The sequence below is a fragment of the Oenanthe melanoleuca genome, chromosome Z (assembly GCF_029582105.1).
Source record: "Oenanthe melanoleuca isolate GR-GAL-2019-014 chromosome Z, OMel1.0, whole genome shotgun sequence".
NCBI classification, from domain to species: Eukaryota; Metazoa; Chordata; class Aves; order Passeriformes; family Muscicapidae; genus Oenanthe; species Oenanthe melanoleuca.
Window position 1 is genome coordinate 39,751,230 of NC_079362.1, and position 20,687 is coordinate 39,771,916.

A 20,687-nucleotide genomic window follows, 5' to 3' on the forward strand; every position below is an offset into this window, starting at 1 on the left:
TAGCATTTATTATGTTGGAGTAAATTCTTGGCTGTCTCTTCCTAGTTTGTTAGGAGAACATACCGGTAAATTCAGTCAGGAATGGAATTTCTTGCCTGTATTAGCAATTTGTATTTTCAGTTGGCTGTTGGATTTCAGATACACACTTTAAGCACATATTTCTCTAACATAGGTCTTCGCATAGTTTGTTTTCATTTTCCTCCTTTCAAATAGATTTCTTTATTTTTTTTTTATTTTTTTTTTTTGTCCTGAGAACATATATTCATAAATTGTAGTTCAGGAAAACTATACTATATTGGCATTTTAAAATTTTATAGTAGACTCTTGGATTTCAAATCCTGGTGAATATACCTGTTTGTCCAAATACTGAAGGGTAGCAACAAGTCATAGAAACTGAAATTTTAGAAAACCTACTGTTTCAATCAAGTGTGAATTTCTCTAAAGAAAAAGTTGTATCTTAGTAACAAAGAAAGCAGAAGCCTTCATCAGAATTAGTTTGTGGCTTTATTTAAAAGTGACAATTAAGTTTTCTTCTTTTCCAAGTTCTATCAGGATAGGATCATCATGCTAATTATGTGCAGAGTAGTGTCTGCTTGTCACTGTAGGTCTTAAGGGACAAAAATGTCTGGAATTCTTTGTACTTCAAAATTAACTTGTGTGAATTTTAGTTTTGAGTATATTGATCTTTTATTTTGCTTTCATTATATTAAAATGGGTTGCTTTTAACTTCCAGCTGTAAATGCAGTATCTCTGGGAAAGAATGGAGTAGTAGAACTGCTGTTTAAGATCATTGGTCCTTTTAGTAAAAAGAACACTAGCCTTATGAAGTAAGTAAGATTTCTTAAATATACTATATGGTAAAACCTTGTATGTTTTTTCAAAACTTACTTGTAAATTAAAAATAATATTGGAGAAATCAAATGCAATTAATATTTAAAGTGAAGGGAGATAGAAAGGAGTACCACAAGTACGAGAGACTTTAATTTTCCCCAGTAAAGTAACACGAAATATTTGAATGTCTAGTCCGGGAAAATAATAACAGTTTTTTAAAATTTCCTATATTCCTGCATGGAAACTGTACAGTGGTTAACCCTAAATCATAGCAAGCAGATCAAGAAAATTTGTTTTTATAACACCAAGCCTGACAGAGTTCAAGCATTTATACAGTGCTCTCAGGCACAGGGTGTGACTCTTGGGGGTGCTGCTGTGGGGAGCCAGGAGTTGGACCTGATGATCCTTGTGTGCCTCTTCCAATTCAGCGTATTCTGTGATCTGCTTCGTGCTTTTAGTGTGTCCCTTTTATTTGGTAATAGAATTTTCTTTCCATTTTTCTGCAAAGCAAATAGATATTCGGAGCAAGAGCATGAAACATAGAAGAGGAAGCCCCAGCTTCTGTCTAGTGGGCTGTTGTGTTAAAAAAATTAAAATCCACTGTGTAGGTTGGAGTGGTGACTTTAGATTCTCACTCTGATGGTGGCTGTAGATTTTGGGATTTTTTGTTTGTTGGGGTTTTTTTGATTTGGGTTAGTTTTTTTGGGTGAATGTAGGGTTAAAAAGTAGCTAAATGGATGAAACTGAAGATAATACTTTCTTTATATAATAAAATTAAAATCATCTGATTAGCAAAGTATTAATCTCATATTGTGCATATTCTAACTTCATTACAAAAGAAATAGCATTGTGCGATCAATATCTGGTATTGGTGGTGACAGGAGTAGTGTTCAAAAAGCATGTCCTTCCTGTTCCTTTAAGGCTCAGCTAAAATTCCAGGTATGAACATACCATTCTATGATGTGACTAATCATGATGTCCTTTTTTATGATCTAAGATCGGATGCATTAAGTCTGTCTTCAGAAAGAGGGGAAAAAAGTATATACGTTTTGTAGTTGCGCAGTTGAATTGAGAGAAGATCTTTGGGTACAAGAAAAACCTTATGCTGACCATTGTGTGTTGTTAGTACAGACTGATGGGCATTGCTTCTCAGTATATTCATATACTGCCAGTATTGACATACAATTTTCTAAAATAATGCCCTTTACTTTGTGGAAGTATTTGTTCTGCTGCTAACAGACACAAATTTCAGAGTATCACAACCAGTGAGTGTTGGTCATAAACATTACATTGTCACAGTGATTTTGCAAAACCTGGAAGTTTGTATAGGCATTGCATTGCATTGATATTTTTAAGTTTTGTCAGCCGACTTCAGTTATAGCAGAGATATGTGATCTTCTAGTAAAGTAAAATATAAAAGTGAAATCTGTGATACAGTGCAACCAGGAAAACATGAAGTTAGACTCTTTATAAGTCTGTAAGCAGTAAATATTTTGTATAGTTTTACAGTATTGTAGATTAAGCTTGCTGGTTGGTTGCTGTTTTGACTTTTCTTGTTATGTTGACAGGGTTGCTTTAGACACACTTGCTGCATTGCTAAAATCAAGTAAGTGTTTGACTACAAAAAAATGTCTACTTGAGCTATAATGGGTGTGTGTGTATATATCAACACAGTAAAGCTAATTAAATCGGTGTCCAAAACAAAAATAAGGCTAGGAAACCTAGAAATAAGTTTCATCTGCAGTTTCTGGTGCATTATTTATGTTGTATATACATGTATGTTTAATACTTGGTTACTATTTCAGCAGTTACGCAGCAGAAGGGCTGCTCTGCTTCTTCACCTGGATCCCAGGTGGACAAATAACTTTTATCATTCACTCACCTAAACCATTCAGTACTAGATGTCTGTAGCTTAACTCCTGTGCATCTCTTTTACACATGCATCTGAAAATATCTGTTGGATGGCTAGGGAAAATACAGGTATTCTTCAGTACCTTCCTGAGTAATTAGGACTTGGGTCCTGCTAACAAATCTGTCAGTGATGCTCATGAAGTGGAATTAAAGGTAACAAAACCAATGGTGTTTTTCCAGACATGGACTGTCTCAGCCAGCAGCAATTGATCCTCACAAGTGTCATCTTTGCAGATTTTGAACCAGCATTGTAACTAGCAAGGAATTAAAAACTCATTTTCTCCTAAGAATTGTGTTAAAGTGACAGCATTCGTCGTAGTTTTAGTAGAATTGAATAAGAATTGAGATGTGATGAGATTTGCAGAAAACCATTTCACACAAATAGTGGGAAATTTCTGTACTGCCTATTACAGGGTGCTGAGTTTATTCGTGTTTATTCAGTGTGATACCTTGGTCTTACAGGTTTGTCTATTTATGAATTTTGCAATTTTTCCTTGGGAAGTTTAGGGAACGAAATATTTCCACATTGTTGCCCATATGCTATTCTGTAAAGTGGCAGTAAAACTTCAATATTGGGGAGGAAAATGAAGTATTCAAAAGGTGTGTCTTTGAAACAGGAGGTCTTGTTCATTTATTTAAGGTTGTCTTCTCCTTAGTGGTTTTAACTTGTAACTTCATACACTTTATATAATTAAATATTTTTGTAATTACATTAATCTACTATAATATTCCTGCTGTCGTACTGCTTATGAAATTTGAGTAATAGTTCTAAAAGTCTATAGATTGCAAGTGAAAAAAAGAAGTGTGTTTTAAATCTTGGATGTCGACAGTGTGTGTGGATAGTGATAGATGTATTTTTGTTTTCTAATTTACTGGGTGATAGTATCTTACAATTGACTTTAAGTGTAATGCATGCTGTTCTTCTAGTAAATCATGAAAATTACATTAATTGTTCTATGAATGAAGTTTAGGCTACTGGTCTCAGTTATCCTGTCATTTCTGTTTAGGTTGATGTAAAACTCTGCTAAGGGTGACTAAAATACTACTAAAACTGAAACAATTCAGTCACTTGGATAAAAAGAATACTTTAAACATTGAAAGTGAAATTTGAAAGTAATATTGAAGTCACTGGGCTATTTTAATTTTCTTTCCTAACTTTTTCCAAACTTTTTTTACAAAGAAACGAATGCCAGGAGAGCAGTAGACAGAGGATATGTGCAGGTGCTTTTGACAATTTACGTTGATTGGCACCGTCACGATGGTCGACACAGATACATGCTGATACGTAAAGGGGTGTTACAGTGCATTAAAAGTGTTACAAACATCAAACTGGGAAGAAAAGCATTTCTTGATGCCAATGGGATGAAAATTCTTTACAACACTTCACAGGTAAGTTTATCCTGATAGGGTTTTTAAGGTTGTTATTTTTGCCTCTTTGGCTATGACCTCGAGTTTGTCTTACTTCTTTTAAGAAATTCATGTTCATTCCTGACTATGGAAGTAAGGATTATATTCTGTACCACACTGAAACATTGAAAGAGTGTAGAATTAAATTTGTATTGCTCTGGGAGGAATGAACTTAGTTTTAAAGAAGAGGGGTGAAAATGCCTTCCTATTTTTAAGTTTGGCTTTTTAAAAAAGATGAATTTGAGTTTGTAGAAGTTTTTCTGACCTTCAAAGAAGACATGAACCATTTTATTTTTGTAAATAGTATATAAATGCAGTTTATTTGAGAAATAATTTTCTTCATTTTCCTGTTAACAGGAGTGCCTTGCAGTAAGAACTCTTGATCCTCTCGTCAATACATCCAGCCTAATAATGAGAAAATGTTTTCCCAAAAATCGTCTTCCTTTACCAACTATTAAAAGTGCTTTCCATTTCCAACTCCCAGTTATTCCTGCCAGTGGTCCTGTGGCTCAGCTGTACAGTTTGCCTCCTGATGGTATGGTGATTTTTTAGTACCTGGTCTTTGAGTAATATCTAATTTTGCTTTATGGAAGGTGGAATCAATTGCAGTTATATGTGTTGTGTGCTAGAAGGACTCTGAGACACTTCTCAACAAGCAAAGCATCTGTAACTGTTGGTGTGGAGCACCAATTTCTTTTAAGTTTAAAGCAATAGAAGTTTTGTCCAGACACATGTGGTTATAAAATAAAAGAGAAAACAAGGACTAAAAGGTGATGCTCATCAAACTCTGAAGTGTAAAGAATAGGCTGTATTCAAATTTAAATGATCTCTCCTTCCAACTCATGGGGAGTATATATCCTCCTATGTGAAAAGTGTTGTAGTGTACATCTGGTCTTACAGGAGTATGTATCCTTTCCTTTCTTTCTGTTACTTTGAGAAGTTAGGATGTGATGAATTTAGATAAATATGTGCCGTTTGAAGCACTGGCTTTTTTATGTTATTGTGGTTCTATCATTTACATGATGAGAAAGTAAAGCTGCTTTTTTGCAGTGTTGCAGTCTCTTAGAAAACACTGTACTGTAAAACATTCATATGGTTCTTCGTAGGAGATCAATTCATCCCTTTGTGAACGCCTTTCACTATTTTCAGATAATTAATACATACGTAAGGTGAAGCAGCTTCAGACCTGGTAAGCAGCTAATGAAGTTGCTGTCAGAAAGTTACTTTAAAATGAAGGGTCAAAGTCAGCTTATGAATATCTTTTATTCATGATATCTCCTGAAACAAAATGTGATCATAGTCTGAAAGAAATACACTGTCCTATTGAGGTTCATATGAGTCGGACCCCAGTAGTTCAAAGATTGTTTAAGTTTTGTCTTCAAAGCAGGGAATTAATTTAGAAGTGTGTTTCAAAACCCGCAGAAATGAAATCTCTTCTTAATGCAGTAGATTGGTACTGTATAATGTCCTGGTTTAAGTGAACTAGTGATACACTGTTTTTAATAGGTTTGTTATCTGTTATAAAAAGAAGTGAAAAACCTAAGGAAATAGGATACATAGTGCTTTAAGATACATGGAATGTTGGGGAGTGGGTAGAGGTCTGGGTTTATTAGAAGTATAATCTTGTAAAAGCATTGTAAAAGCAGTACATGCAGTCATTCGAGTACACTAGAAAATCTGAATGAGTATTTTAGTGACAATCAGCAAGTTTTCCTGTGGAAAACACAATGAGAGAACTTAACAAAACACCTTCAGCACTAGTTTACTGGTTGGTTTTCACATTTTTTCCCAAGGAGTAAGTGATAAAGAAAATAAACCCAGAACATAGAAAATCTTCTTCAAGCATGTATAATTGAATTAAATGTATAATCTGACTTAGAAACCTTTTTGTGTTGTAGTGGATGATGTAGTAGATGAAAGTGATGATAATGATGATGCTGAAATAGAAACCGAAACAGAAGCTGAAACTGAAATAGATGATGACAAGGACCAACATTTTAAGGTTGGTAGAGACAAAATTAATAGGTAAAAGTCAGGTATAGCAATTTTTTATTTAAGTTGCTTGAATCTGGCATTTTAAATGTTAGAAGCAGTTTCAGAATTTTTCAGGGCAATTTCTAAAATTAAAAAAGCTTCAGAAACTTGAAGGTGGGTGCTCCTTGAAAATATCAACCATTCTTGTTCAGATTGCTTTAGGATTTTTATAAAAATTTGTTTCCTTCACACTTGATGTATCTGAAGTGCAGTGGAAGAGAACCACAGGCTCCTTTAGCAGTGTTCTCTTCCCAACTTGTGCTTCTCTCAACCTGCTTTTCTCACATAGGCTGGTCCATATATGGGAGCTGCTCTAACCTTTGCCAGCATTCTGGACTGGGATTGACTAGATTAGTGTTTCAGCAAGGTAGCTGAAGTTCAGCCAACTGTAGAGGTAGATATCATACCTCTCACTGTTCCACCACTTAGGGGAGATAGTCTATTCTCCTGCTGCCAGGCAGGACATGGATGGAAATTTGGTCAGAACTACCTAATTCTGTACTTTGATGTTACATGTATTTAGGAGTTCATTGAATTGTGTGTTCATGAACTGGAAAGAAATATTTTAATCAAGGATCTCATGAGCCCTGATGGAGGGAATATCTTCCATGGAAGCAGTATTGCATTGTCACTGCAATCATGTGAAGCCTTCACATTCCAAGTTGCAGTACTGGGAAGATGCACAGATTTAATGTAAATCTCATATCTGTGCATAATACATTTGGATGAAAATTGAGATGTTTGTAATATTGCTGTTGAAATGGAGGCTTAGGTGTACTAATAATGCTAAGCAGTCTAAATCTTCGTAGTGAAAGCTGCAGTTCAGCTAGTTTTGAAATAGTGGTATTTTATCTTTTAGAGCATGGATGTGTCAGGAGTAAAGGCAAATGTTTCACTTTAATGTTGTAGAAGTTCATTAATTTTGGATGCAAGATTAATTTGTTCTGGTCATCCTTCAGAATGATGATATTGAGACTGATATTAATAAACTGAAACCTAGACGGGAATTGGGAAGACCCATGGAAGAACTGAAAATGTATGAGCAATTTTTCCCAGAACTTTCAGAAAACTTTCAGGTAAAGTATATGATTCCCAGGACATTTTTGGCCATGTCAGGTTGATTCTGGAATATACTTTTATGTTCTTTTTTTGTGGATAGTTCCTCTAGCCATGAATCATGGGTCTGCAGATCTGGACCTACATATGGGAGTACTTTATCCTTGTTTATTTAGTTAGCTGTTACGGTTGCTTCAGTCTTATTGAGAAGGGAGTACTGCGGGTAGATGTAAAGGAATACTGTTTTCTGATGTCTGAATATTGCATTCAGGAGAAAGTAAAATACTGAAGAAGGATGTGACATTTCTGAGAGTGCTTCATTGTATTAGGTATCTCCTTAAATGCTGTGCACCTACTTAAAATAGGTAGTTAAAATATCATGGGCAATAACATGGACATTTTACTTTGTTAATTAATTAACTCCTTGTTATTGCTTAAAGGCCTTCTTGCAAAATATGAAACTTCATTACTCTGATGCTTTATAATAACTGTCACCTTTTAAATTGCATTTAAAACAAAGAGAAATGTTTCTAATATACATGAAACTTGGGAACTGTTTACTTTTTTATTAATAATTTTTAAAATTATTTTTTCACCTTTTTTTTTAAGGAATTGGACTTGGTTTCCAAGAAACCAAAGCCTTCTGCACCTGATGCAAATATGAGTGGACCTATTGTTGTTCCTACAGCCGGTGAGGAGAACTCTGCAGAAGCAAATCCATCAACAAAAGGAGTTGCTTTAAAGGTGTGCAGTCCTTTACTGGCAGAGGGATACAATAGAAGGCCAGTGTTTCTGGGACTACCAAAGAAAGATAACGTCAAAGACAGTAATTTACATCAGCAAAATGATCAAAAAAACATGCTTCCATCAAGCCAGTGTCTAAGCCAAGAAATTGTGAAAGGCTTGGACAGAATCAGTCTCCAAAACAATGAAAAAAGTGATCAATATTATGGTACAGGGTGTGTAGTAAAGAAGGAAAGCAAAGCTAGCCCTACCACACTTGCTTGTAGTAAATCCTGTGATCATGTTTCACCCTGTGGAGGTAGTCTCTTTGAAGGACCATCTGTCCAGCTGGGAAAACTCTGCTGCACTGGAGTGGATTCAGAGGAGGAGGGAGATTCCAGTTCATCAGGAGAACATGTCATGCTTCAAGTTTCTGATGTATCACCAGTTCATGATTGTGATCTTTATCTTGAAATAGTGAAGAGCACAAAGTCTATTCCAGAATACTCAGAAGTGGCCTATCCAGATTATTTTGGCCATATTCCACCCCCATTTAAGGAACCTATTCTGGAAAGGCCATATGGGGTGCAGAGGTGAGTTACCATACTCCTTTTTTTTTTGTTGTTGTTTTCATTCCTTTGAGAAACAGTGTTTAGGATGAGATTAACCTGATGATCTCCAGAGGTCCCACCTAACCCTAGCTATGCTGTGATTCACAAGCAGCATTTCACTATTTACTTTGGCATCTAAAACTGTTTCCTGTAAAAAGCAGTTTGAAGGTAGGTGAATACGCATTGATCAGTGCAGAACCATAAGGAAGAACACAGATTATGTAATTGCTAATTCCGGAGTTCAATTTCTAAATACAAAATTCAATTTATATTCTTCCTTTCTGCCCTCCCACCATTTCCCATGTAAATTTTGTAGTTTGCAAAATAACTAACCAACCTACAGAACCCTACCATCATCCAAACAAAAGCATTCTCACCTGAATCCTCCTTTCAGGTCTTAGCAAAGATAGGACAGTTAATAGTTAAAAGATGCTTCTTTTCTCTGCTGGACTAAAAATCTGTCTTTCAGGGAAACATAGTGGGAAAAAGTTAAAACATTATTACATTAAAGTGTTTGACTTTAGTGTTCACAGGATAAATGAGTTTAGAGGTAACAAATGCAGGGGATGCAAGTTGTGTTAGGTCCTGCAGAATGATATACAACAAAAACACATCAACTCACCCTTGTATCTCTTCACGGAGAGATAATAGAAGATGATGAAGAGTGATGAGATTCTTCAGAATAATTTGCAGAAGTGGTATGAAGAGCTGGCTAATACATATAGTGAGTTAAAGAGGTGTGAGTACACTAGGAGAACATGTAGTAGTAGTTATGAGACCTCGCCACTTACCTAATTATCAGATTGAATGTCTTCACCTTTATACTCATAACTATAACCAACTTAATGGGTTTCTTTATATTTAGGTATTAAAATGATTAAGAAATTAAATGTCTTTAGGTGGTTGAATGAAAATCCTTCAGGTGTTTCACACAAGTCATGGATAAGTGATCTTTGTAGTGAAATGACAGGTGCTGAAACACTAAAGACGTAATGAATATATTGTTCAGTGCTGAAGAAGAATCTTCCCTAGTAGGCTATGTATTGGATAAATTCATCTGATTTAGAAGGGAGATAGTATTGAGTCAGGAATTACCTAAGAAATGCATTTAAGCAAATCTTGCAAATCCTTATGTATGTTTTTGTAATAATTAATAATTCTGAATTTTCCTGGATAAAATTGAGTGAAGTCAGATACAGTTTATCATTCCAGGGCTCATTGTTGGATATAAAGAACTGGGAAAATAAACCTCATGCAATTATACATAGGGCTGATTTCTAGACCCTGAAGATAATTTTAGGGTATATTTAAACATGAAAATGTTTTATTTTTGTTGTGGTTTTTATGTTGAAAGTTACTTCCTGAGGTCTTGGGTGAAATAGAATGAAATACCAGGTAATGTGGCTAAACTTGAATCAAAAATCCTGCATCACATTTTTAAGGAACACTGTTTTAAGAATTTGGTTTTCTACAAACGACTCAGTCTTCTGCAACATAACAAACTTCTGGAACTTATTTTAAAAAAGTGTAATCTTTTTATAATTTCATAGTTTATAGTGGATTGTGAAAACTAGTTTGGTAGGGAACATGGAAAAGCTTTAAAGTCTTTTACAAAACTGTGTCCATACTCCTGACATTCGGTGCAATTTATGTTGTCTGTAGTGTACGCACTTAGTGCTCATTGGGTAAGTCTTATATAGAAAATAAATGGTTGCTCTAATCCATCCATGTAATTTGAGAAAATATTTTGTGGGGTCTGAGGTGTGGCTTAATGGATATTTTTTTTACTTTACTTAGAACAGTATAGAGTTTGGCATTTTTTTTTCAGTCTTGCAGTGTGCCAGGAGATTAAATGTTACTGAATTTGTGCTTTGGAGTGCTTTTCTTTCTCTTTTAAATTTAGTAGCATGTAATTACCACCAAATATCTTGCCGATGTGTTATTGTTTGGATAAATGAAATTGATAATACCTGAAGTGTTTCATTCTACTATATCTTTTTAGGAAGAAAATTATTATATAGTAGAATACCCTATAAATTTGGGTTTAAATTTCTACTTTCTTCTGTTCCTTAAAAATTTGGTTGGGTTTGAGTTTTTTTCTGTACATTTTAGTGTTTTCTAATCATGAGGATCCACAAAAGAGTAATCTCTAAGCACAGGGCTCACTCATATCAACAGTGTTGGTTCTATATTTTTATTTCTTTAATTTTCTTTAAATAGCTTTTCTTCATTTTTTGGAAATTGGAAATATCTGCTACTACTTTTCCTTCTCTTGAGCATCTTGAATACTATTTCTTCTTTGCTTTGATCTACACTGGTTATTATGACAGTATTTAAATGCCATTATTATTTATAAAATACTTCTTTTGGATTTTCATTGATGTTGATTCCTGTGATATTAGGAAGTGTTATGGCATTTTAGAGCTGAGGCATGCCTAGATGGAATGAGTTATCTAAGATCAAGTGTAAGGTCAAAAATCTCTAATTCTGTCCTCAGCTGAACCTATTCAGATGGATTATGGTGAATCAGCCTTGTCACAATGTTGTCAGTACCTTGAATTTGTGACTTCTTTTTCAATTTAATAAAATGTGCTGTCGTTGTGCACTTGCTTTCTGATTCTCTTTTGTTAACAGTATTTATTTTACTTGAGAATTTCCAGCCTGAATTTACTTTAGCATTCTGTTTCTGTATTCTTCATTGTTAATCTGCCTCCTTTTCTTCTTATTGCAGGTGCTGTGCAAGCTTTTCCACACAGCTCTGCCACTATATTTCATTCTTGAACTGCAACACATTCTTACTTTTGCAAGCCAGGACCTAGATACTGCAGTTGTGCAATGGTTTTATGATCTGGATAAGCACACACCTGACATTTGGCTGACATCACCAAATTCTTTCTTATTTGTTACGTAGTCATAAATGAACCTAGATCTCCAGAGGTGAAAAGCTAGCTCACTAACACACTCACTGTACGACCTACTCTCTAAAACTCTTTAATTTTGGTTATGGTAGGGTTCATGTAAATTACTAATGTTATCAAGTGTTGTCATGGATTAAAGCATTAACATAAGTAATGTTTGAGTCATTTCTGCTTCTGTTATAAAGTATAAAACTACATTTTTTTTCCTTCAGATAAAACCCAGTGGGTTGTGTGCATGAAAACTCAGTTCCCTCAAATACAAGTACTGGATTCAGTTAGCTGTGAATGCAGGTGTTTAAACTTAAGTACACCTTGAGTTTGCGCACATAAGTGGGGGTGAAACTGAGGTCTGTCTGAGCTGTACCACTGTCTTCATGTCAACATTGTTAGTTTTCTTGTATGAGGCAATTCCTCTTTTGTGATTGGAAACAGTAAGTGACAATTTAAATGAGAACTCTGCTTTTCTTTTTTAGGACAAAAATCTGTCAAGATATTGAAAGGCTGATTTATCAAAATGACATTATAGATAGAGTTGTGTATGACCTTGATAATTTGAGGTAAGTTTTACGTTTCTGTGTACAATATTTAAGTAATAATATAAGCCAGTTCTACTTTCTCTGTGATATGTCTCATAATATTTACAGCAGGTTTCATACAAAGTTTCATCTGACTCAACATTGTTTTTACTATCCAGGCTGTATTTGGAGGAAGGATCAAAATAATTTCTGAATTGCCAAGTGAGGACTAAAAGAAAGCTATTTGGTTTAGCTGAATTTGTTTTATTCATTTTGGTCCCTTTTTCTACTCACAGTTGTTCTGTACCAGAGGAGGCAGATGTTTTGAAGTTTAATTCCAAATTTGAATCTGGAAACCTGCGCAAAGTTATTCAGATCAGAAAGTAAGATATTTCAACTTCACATTTCATGGTTTAGGCCTTTTATTTCTGCTTCTTATGAGCATTAATATGCTTTTGTTAATTTTCAGAAATGAGTATGATCTAATTTTGAACTCAGATATAAATAGCAATCATTATCATCAGTGGTTTTACTTTGAAGTCAGTGGAATGAAAACTGGCGTTGGTTACCGGTTTAACATCATCAATTGTGAAAAGTCGAACAGTCAGTTCAACTATGGTAAGATATGTTTCCCATACTTTGAGAAGAAATATGTTAAAAATACCTATACTAGTCAACTTAGCTGTTTCCTTTCCTTCTCCACAGGATTTGCGGTATTCATGTTGTCACTTTAAATTAATTATTTTAATAGTATTGCTAGAAAATGTTTTGACAGCTGTAGTTGAAAATAAGAAATGCATCTTAAACCAAGGGTGGTCAGTTTTTAAAATAAAGTTTTCTTGTAAGTGAGGCCAAAGCAGAAAAAGTTTACTGGTTACTGCAACTACAATTATATTAGGATCATTGGGCAGGGGAGAACAGCAGCAAAACCTGCTGCTCAAGAAGAATGACAGTTGTCATCATTAATCCATTTCTGCATAGGGGTAGATGTGAATGTAAGTGGAGACATTCCAAAACAGTTTTGTCTTACTGATGGTAAGGAAAAATAAGTCTACTTTGAAATGCTGGGATTCATAAATGACCATTGCTGTCTGTAGTAATGTTTGCAGTGTGTGCCTCATTCAAAGGTTTACAAATGGCTGAGTGAAAATACCTTTCTTCCTCTTGTCTGGGAGTGTGTACGTAGTGTGTGTGTCACTCAGCTTAAAACTTTTTTTTTTTCTGCTGTATATTTTGAAATTTCTCCTTTAGGAAGCAATAGCTTTCTCCTCCTACCTCCAGCTTCAAACTCTTGTTACTGAGTAATATTGTATTCTCCTTTGTCATACACTTCCTCCACACTGATAAAGTCTCAGAATACCAGGTAGTTTGACCAGTAATAGGATGCTTTTAAGTTACTTACTAGTCTTCATCAATCAGTTTAGATTTTTTTTTTATATTGTGCATACTTACTTTGTACTTTCTTTTGATATTTTCAATACACTGATTGAATCGGTTAGTGTGGTTGGCTAATTATCTAGTGAATGGATTATTTTCAATTAGTATTATGTATTATTTTCTCCTCTAACTTCATGTTAGGTATTCATCTTAAGCATACTATCAAAAAAATAGACTTTAAAGAGTTACATGTTAAAAAAATTGTCCTGAAGCATAATTTTTCAGCTGTTTACATTAATAGATGATAGTATCAATTTGTAGTGTGAGTTGGATGGAGTGGAGCTGAAAACTGCTTGTAGTCTACCCTTCATGCAAACCTCAACTTTCATTTAAACCATAGGTATTACTCTTCTCTTTAGTTGTTATTTTCTGAAAATCAGCAATCTTTTGTCACCTGGTTTAAAAAGCACACACTACAATACCTAGACATTCATGAAAATGTACTCCTATAGTGAGTAAATAAGTAGAGATAATTTGTAGACTTCTATGTAAGTGATGTGGTCAATTACTACTAATATGTTTCTGTTTAATGGTAAGCACTAAAGTGAGATGCATTTCTTCTCTCAGGTATGCAGCCCCTCATGTATTCTGTTCAGGAAGCACTGCATTCTCGACCATGTTGGACTCGTGTTGGGACAGATATTTGTTACTACAAGTAAGTACACACACAAACCAAACATACTGCAAGTCTTGCGCTGAAGATTAGCATGAGGTACTATTTTTGGGAAGAAGTACTTGTTTCTGCATTTGTCAGTGTCTGTTGTGAAGAGGAGTTATTTTTGGAATTGCTGCAGAGATTAGTATATGTGATAGAATTATACAGGGTCTCATTTTGTAAGCACACTACTAATATTTAAGCTGTTAGTATTTGATTCTTTTCTTAGAAATGGGACACTGTTTCTGGGAAGCTTTTACGGGAGCTTATATATGCATGCTTACTTGAAATCCTATTAGCAACTTCCAGTAATACTGACCTTTTGGTCCCTGTGATGACCCTTCTGTGATCTGGGTGGAATTATTTTAGTGGAGCTCTAAAACACAGGATGAGATGGATGGGGCAGCACATTGATGTGTAATCCTTCTTGGTTGGTAGCTGTTTGCTTATTTTTTTATAAGTTTTATTTTCTTGCCTGTTTTTGTTTGCTTACCTTTTATCAATGTGAATGAATGTGTGTATCACTGTTAGAACAAACTATCTTAAAAGCAGGTGGGAACCTGTATTTAATCTGTATGTACATCAAAGAGAAATACAGTCACTAAAAATCTTTTTGACTCTTGGAATGTGTTTTCAAAATAATCAATAGTATTAAAAAATAGTCTAATATGTGTATTACCTACATTTTTTTAATTTAGGAATCATTTTTCAAGAAGTTCAATTGCTGCTGGGGGCCAGAAAGGAAAATCCTATTACACAATTACATTCACAGTGACTTTCCGACATAAAGATGATGTGTGCTACTTTGCTTACCATTATCCATATACATACACAACTTTAAAGGTGAGAAGCTTATAATCTGTTACATAGGTGAATATTTATAATATAATATATAGCATTAATGACTGAATTAATTTTGTTTCTTTTTTTGAAGTTCAAAATGCTCCTTGCAAGGGAGAATTTTCATAATAGTGTTTAGATTGAAAAAATGTGTAGGTACTTCTAATGAACAGTCCTGGGAAAAATAAAATTGATGCTTACAGGCTAAGTGGGTTTCCTGTGTATCATAAAGTTGATTGATTATGTGACTGGAGCATCTCTCTTATGAGGACAGACCTTGAGAAGAGATGACTGAGAGAGGGGACCTCATCAATGTCTGGAGGTATCTGAAGGGGGAATGTCAAGAGGGTGGATCCAGGCTCTTCTTGGTGGTACCTAGAATTGAGACAACTGGCAGTGGGCACAAACTGATGCACAGAAAGTTCCACCTGAACTTGAGGAGGAACTTCTCTACTGTGCAGGTGACCGAACACAGGAACTGATTGCGTGGAGAGGTTGGGGGATCTCCATCCTTGGGGAGTTCAAGCATTGTCTGGACACAGTCTTCTGCAATGTGCTATAAGATTGCCTTGCTTGAAACAGGGAGGTTGGACCAGATGGCCCACTCTTGTCCCTTTTAACTTATGCATTCTGTGATTTTGTGAAGATTGACTGAAAGCAGTGCTAATTTGACGTAGTTGTGTTTGAATTAAATGGCTTATATCCTGCTGTTCTGCATATACTTTTTGATAACTAGAGCTGCTGTAACTACAATAATTAGAGATCTTTTTAGGTTTATGAATTATCTGAAGAAGCCTTCTGAAGCTTTTAACACTAAGCAAAATTAATTTGGCTAGAATGTCTCTTATTTGCCTCTGCCACAGCAATGAAGGCAAAGTAGAGGATTCAGTGGCCAGTGTGCAGCAGCTTTAAATGCAACTTTTCACTAAACTATGGTGGCTTTTGAAAGAAGTACCTGCTTGGAGATGTTATAAGCAGCCACTTCTTCCAGAGGCTCCTGATCCTGGAGGTTCCTCCTGCCCAGCTGCTAGAGGCCAGACAAGGGACCTGGGGGTCTCTGTCCCAGGCTGATGGACATGGCTGCTGCTTTCCTGTTTTTTTTTTTTTTTTCCTTTACCCACTGGGGTCACTGGCAGTGGGACATGCCTTTGCTTCTTTGCTGACACCACTGACAGAAGAGTGTGTACAATGCCTTCACTCCACCTGCTGGAGACTGCTTTGATTCCAACGATAGCTGGGACTTGGGACACAGCCTGTGGTACCCACAGAGATGCTCCAGAGAGGTTGGCTTCAACTACTGATGCTGAGACTCTTGTGCCTTCCAGTTGTTGACCCCATTGACTTACCCATGTCCTTTTAGTTGCACTAGTCCCCACAGCACTTGGATGCCCAGGGTAGAGTAAGGCTGTACAGAGAGATGGCTAAGGGCACACTGTAGGAATCAGGTGCTTGAGTTTTGGATGGTACCCTACCCCTCTCTTGAATGTCTGGAATTATCCTGTTCCTCTTGTTTATCAGGTGACTCTCTCCAATCTTTGTAGATTCTAAATGGCCTGTTCAGTGAGAGACTGGTGACTTTGGTCCTTGCTATGGTTTCCATTACATGTCAGGTCTCTGTTTCTGTGTGTTGATTCTTCCTTTACTTATTACTACTTTTTGCAGTGAAAAGGTCCCTGATCAGATAACCTTAATGAAGCGGAGATTCTTATCTTCCATATACCCTTATATTACCATCTGTGTACAATAATTTACTCTCTTTTCCTTCCTCTTTATCAAAGCAGTTGGAAAACCAGACTCTGTAAAAAGATGTATTCAATCAGTAAGAGATGTAGAGAATGGTATTTCATGATCAAAATTATCCTGGAAACTTGAACATTGTTTAGAACATCTAAAAGAAAGATCTGTTAAATAGTATGCTTGAAATATGCTATCATATATTACTGCAAAGATTTGAAGTATTTTTTCATTATTTTTGGGATGAAGATGCATCTTAAGAAGCTGGAATCTATGCACAACCCTCAACAGATATATTTTCGGCAAGATGTTCTCTGTGAGACCCTGGCTGGCAACAGCTGTCCATTAGTCACTATTACAGCTATGCCAGAGTCCAATTACTATGAACATATCTGTCAGTTTAGTAAGTATAACTCTTCTTTCTCATCAACTGAAAATAATGTAGAACCAGGTATTTGTAGAAAAAAATTAGTCTTAACCACTCTGCAGTGTAAAAATAGCAATGTAAAATAAGGTTAATGAATTTTGTGAAACTTAAGAGTTATCAGTAGTTGGGATTTGCTTTGTATATAATAATACTTACTTGTGGTAGTCAAACAAAGATGTTTATATCTTAAAATGTAAGAGTATATATTCCTGTATTTTAAATTTTTTGCTGCTAGGTTTGTACATTGCATTTTGCAGACAGCATTTCTTGGAAAAGAATACTCCACAAGTAACTTTTTTCTTAAAACGCTGAGGTTACTTGCTTGTCAGAATAATCTTTCATAAAGCTAACATCTAGCGACTGTGATTTGAAGCGAGCTTTTGCCATTTCCTGATTTGTCCACCTCAGTATTTTTGTTGGCTATTAGGAAAAAAGTAGTGAAAATCATAACTGCCAGCTCAACTTAGTTGTGTAGTTGTCTGATCAAATTTAAAGCTTCATTGCGATACTTCTAGAAATAGCAGTCCTTTCAAAAATACTGTAGCAAGCTCTATCAATAGTACCCATACTCAGTAATACTCAACTTAAAAATGGTTTTGCATTGTAATAAATGCAGCTGGCTGTTGGCTCTTTTTCCAATCAACAAACTGTTTACTTAGCTTAAATCATATTTTGCAATTTCTATGGATATCTCTTTTAGGGAATCGTCCTTATATATTCCTGTCTGCTCGTGTGCATCCTGGAGAGACTAATGCAAGCTGGGTTATGAAGGGAACACTGGAATACCTTATGAGCAATAGTCCAAATGCGCAATGTTTACGGGAATCTTATATTTTCAAAATTATTCCCATGCTCAATCCAGATGGCGTCATCAATGGAAAGTAAGCATATATTTACTCAAAAACATTTAACCTGTGCTCTAATTCTTTGCATCAATATTTAAAAATGAATAATCTAAACTAATCCTGCAAAGATACAAATGCAGTACTTAATGTGATAAAAGGCAAAAGACACTTTCAATATTGCTAGGATTTTTTGCTTCTTAAAAGGCAATTACATTCCTTCACAAATTTCAGTTTTACAAAAATATTTTCAGTTGTTCATGAATGATAGTCATTCCTATGTGATTTGACATGACATTTTAATTGTCTGCCTTGGATTTGTGTAAGAGTGTTATATGAGACCACACCTGTATTTAGGAAAAGCTACGAGTTCATGGTCTACATTAAAAAAAATAGTGCCTTATATTTGAGAAAGCTGTTTACATTTTTTTTTAAAGGTGGAAAGTGCAAGAGAAAGGGTAAGAGTATCCTGGTTTGATTGATTATTAATAGTAGTTATTTTAATTGCTGTACTTTTCTTAATAAATTTAAGGGATATTCCAGAACTTTTTGAAACTGCTGTGAGTAAACATTGAGCAGTCTGCATTTACTCGGTTGCAGGGAATTCATATGAAATTTTGCTGTTGTGAATCTACAGTTTCTATTCATCTGTTGTAGGTACAATTTTAAAAGGTGTTGTGAACAAAATAATGAAAATAAAGCTAATTACTGATTTCAGTAGAACCTTGTCTTTTTATACATAAAAGAATATGTATACTAGAACATATGTAGTTAAATAATTCAGGATACAGGGACAATTAAGAAAGCTGTCCCAGGAGACACAGTCTAAAGACAAATGTAGTAAGCAAATTAAGATGACAGCATGATCATGAAATCCTGCAAGTTTAAAAGTTCTTGCTGATAGCTGACTGAATACAGAGATGATCTTTTTGTTTGCTGGGTTGCTTGGGTTTTTTTGTCCTTGTTTTTCTCACAGGTCCTTGTCTCCTAACAACTTCATATTTCAAGTGTTAGATTTCTAGTTGACATTAATCTTTAAATTACAGAAGACATCAAAATTGTAAAGATACCATTTGAAATTACTGATTTTGAATTAGAATTTAGATAGAATTACAAGCCTTCAGTTTCAGCAGCAAATAAGTAATATTAAAGTTCACATAAGAGGCTATTTCTAATTTATTTTTAGGTTTTCTGTAACTTCGGTTAAAACACCCAAAACATTTATATTATTTGGCATGTTAGAAAATTGAAGTTTGTTTCTTGCCAGACTCCTTCCAAAGAAACAGTTGTGATGAGGAAAACTTGAGGTGGGGGGGAGACTTATTTAAAAGTATGATAATACAGACTACATCATGCGTTTTTCCACCCCCCCCCACAATAGCCACCGTTGCTCTTTAAGTGGAGAAGATTTAAACAGACAGTGGCAAAATCCAAATCCAGACCTGCATCCCACTATTTACCATGCTAAAGGGTTGCTGCAATATCTGGCTGCTATAAATCGTTTGCCTTTGGTAAGTATGTGTGTGTAAGCAATTCTGAATCTTTTTAACTCTGTGTATGTAGCTAGTCCATAAATTAAACATTTTGATATGGTCTTGTAAACCATGTCACACTTAAATTTGACTTGGAGAACTGGTCTTCTGTAAACCTGTAGATGTAAATCTGTTACATTGGTAGGCTAGAAGGTTAAACTTTCCTTAGATGAATCACACACTTTTTGTCTTAACACACGACTTAATTGTATAAGGGATTGTGTTGCCTAATTCTTTGGAATATTCAACAGTACAAATTTTAAAAAAATTGTCTTTCTATTACTTTCATAAAATGTTAGTTCCATATGCCTTGGGTTTATTTTGCTAAATGATTTATTATAGGTCTACTGTGATTATCATGGTCATTCTCGTAAAAAGAATGTATTTATGTATGGCTGCAGCATCAAAGAGACAATGTGGCATACAAATGTTAATGCTGCCACTTGTGGCCTTACAGAAGACCCTGGTTACAGGGTAAGTTTGACATTTGCACCTTCTATTTGGCATGGGTTTGGAGCATACTTGTCAAATAGTATCCTCATCCTGTCATATGCAAATAATGACTCTATAGCATAAGCAGACTTATTTAAAATAATCTCTTTTTAGTTATGAGTGCATGTCAAAGTACACTTCATGAAGTGTACTTTGAGCTTTAAGCATACATAGTGCTTTTTGTTGTTGTTGTTTCTTTACACTAATTAATTTTTTGTGTATTCAGTGTTACTTGCATAGAAAATAGATGGAAAATATGCTTCTGTGCATTTATAATTACCAGATTAAAACCAAGTCATTGAAGTATGGCAAGCGATATTCTAAGAACAAGGCAAAAAAGAAACTGAATTGTTCTGAAAAATATGTATATGGCAAGATTTCTTTTTATTTATTCCTTTACATAAAGATGTGTTGTTAAGACATGCCCCTAATTAGGTGTATATAATAAACTTGCAAAACTACATCCTCTGCATTGTATAAGCTTTCAAAAATGTCAAAAATTTGGAGAATGACTTTTTTCTGAAGTGTTACCTGTTTGTTCTGTGTGTCTCCCTCCACTGCTGCCTCATGGGAACTGTAAATCTGTGTGATCTCTAGGCATCCAGGCCCCATGTTTTTTTGAAAAGATTCAGAGTTAAAACACTTGTTGTGCATCCTTGAGTGTAAATGACTACACATGCTTTCTGATTTTTTTTTCCTCTTTAAATCTCCCTCACAAAAGA

General features: G+C 35.0%; 1 protein-coding gene across 6 annotated transcripts in view; it reads left to right on the forward strand.

The window, feature by feature from the left end:
- AGTPBP1 (ATP/GTP binding carboxypeptidase 1) overlaps window positions 1–20,687 on the forward strand; it is a 65,377-nt gene that overhangs the window by 23,423 nt on the left and 21,267 nt on the right. For 5 of the 6 annotated variants that reach the window (XM_056514273.1, XM_056514275.1, XM_056514274.1 and 2 more), the window contains exons 9-24: window positions 734–827; window positions 2,400–2,437; window positions 3,923–4,131; window positions 4,507–4,684; window positions 6,048–6,151; window positions 7,143–7,259; window positions 7,849–8,555; window positions 11,965–12,048; window positions 12,303–12,389; window positions 12,476–12,624; window positions 14,011–14,098; window positions 14,797–14,941; window positions 16,922–17,075; window positions 17,800–17,980; window positions 19,323–19,452; window positions 19,816–19,947. In XM_056514273.1, coding sequence (XP_056370248.1) covers window positions 734–827; window positions 2,400–2,437; window positions 3,923–4,131; window positions 4,507–4,684; window positions 6,048–6,151; window positions 7,143–7,259; window positions 7,849–8,555; window positions 11,965–12,048; window positions 12,303–12,389; window positions 12,476–12,624; window positions 14,011–14,098; window positions 14,797–14,941; window positions 16,922–17,075; window positions 17,800–17,980; window positions 19,323–19,452; window positions 19,816–19,947 — 2,597 coding nt within the window. The remainder of the gene's footprint in view (window positions 1–733; window positions 828–2,399; window positions 2,438–3,922; window positions 4,132–4,506; window positions 4,685–6,047; window positions 6,152–7,142; window positions 7,260–7,848; window positions 8,556–11,964; window positions 12,049–12,302; window positions 12,390–12,475; window positions 12,625–14,010; window positions 14,099–14,796; window positions 14,942–16,921; window positions 17,076–17,799; window positions 17,981–19,322; window positions 19,453–19,815; window positions 19,948–20,687) is intronic. The other variant, XM_056514278.1, reaches the window with a different exon arrangement.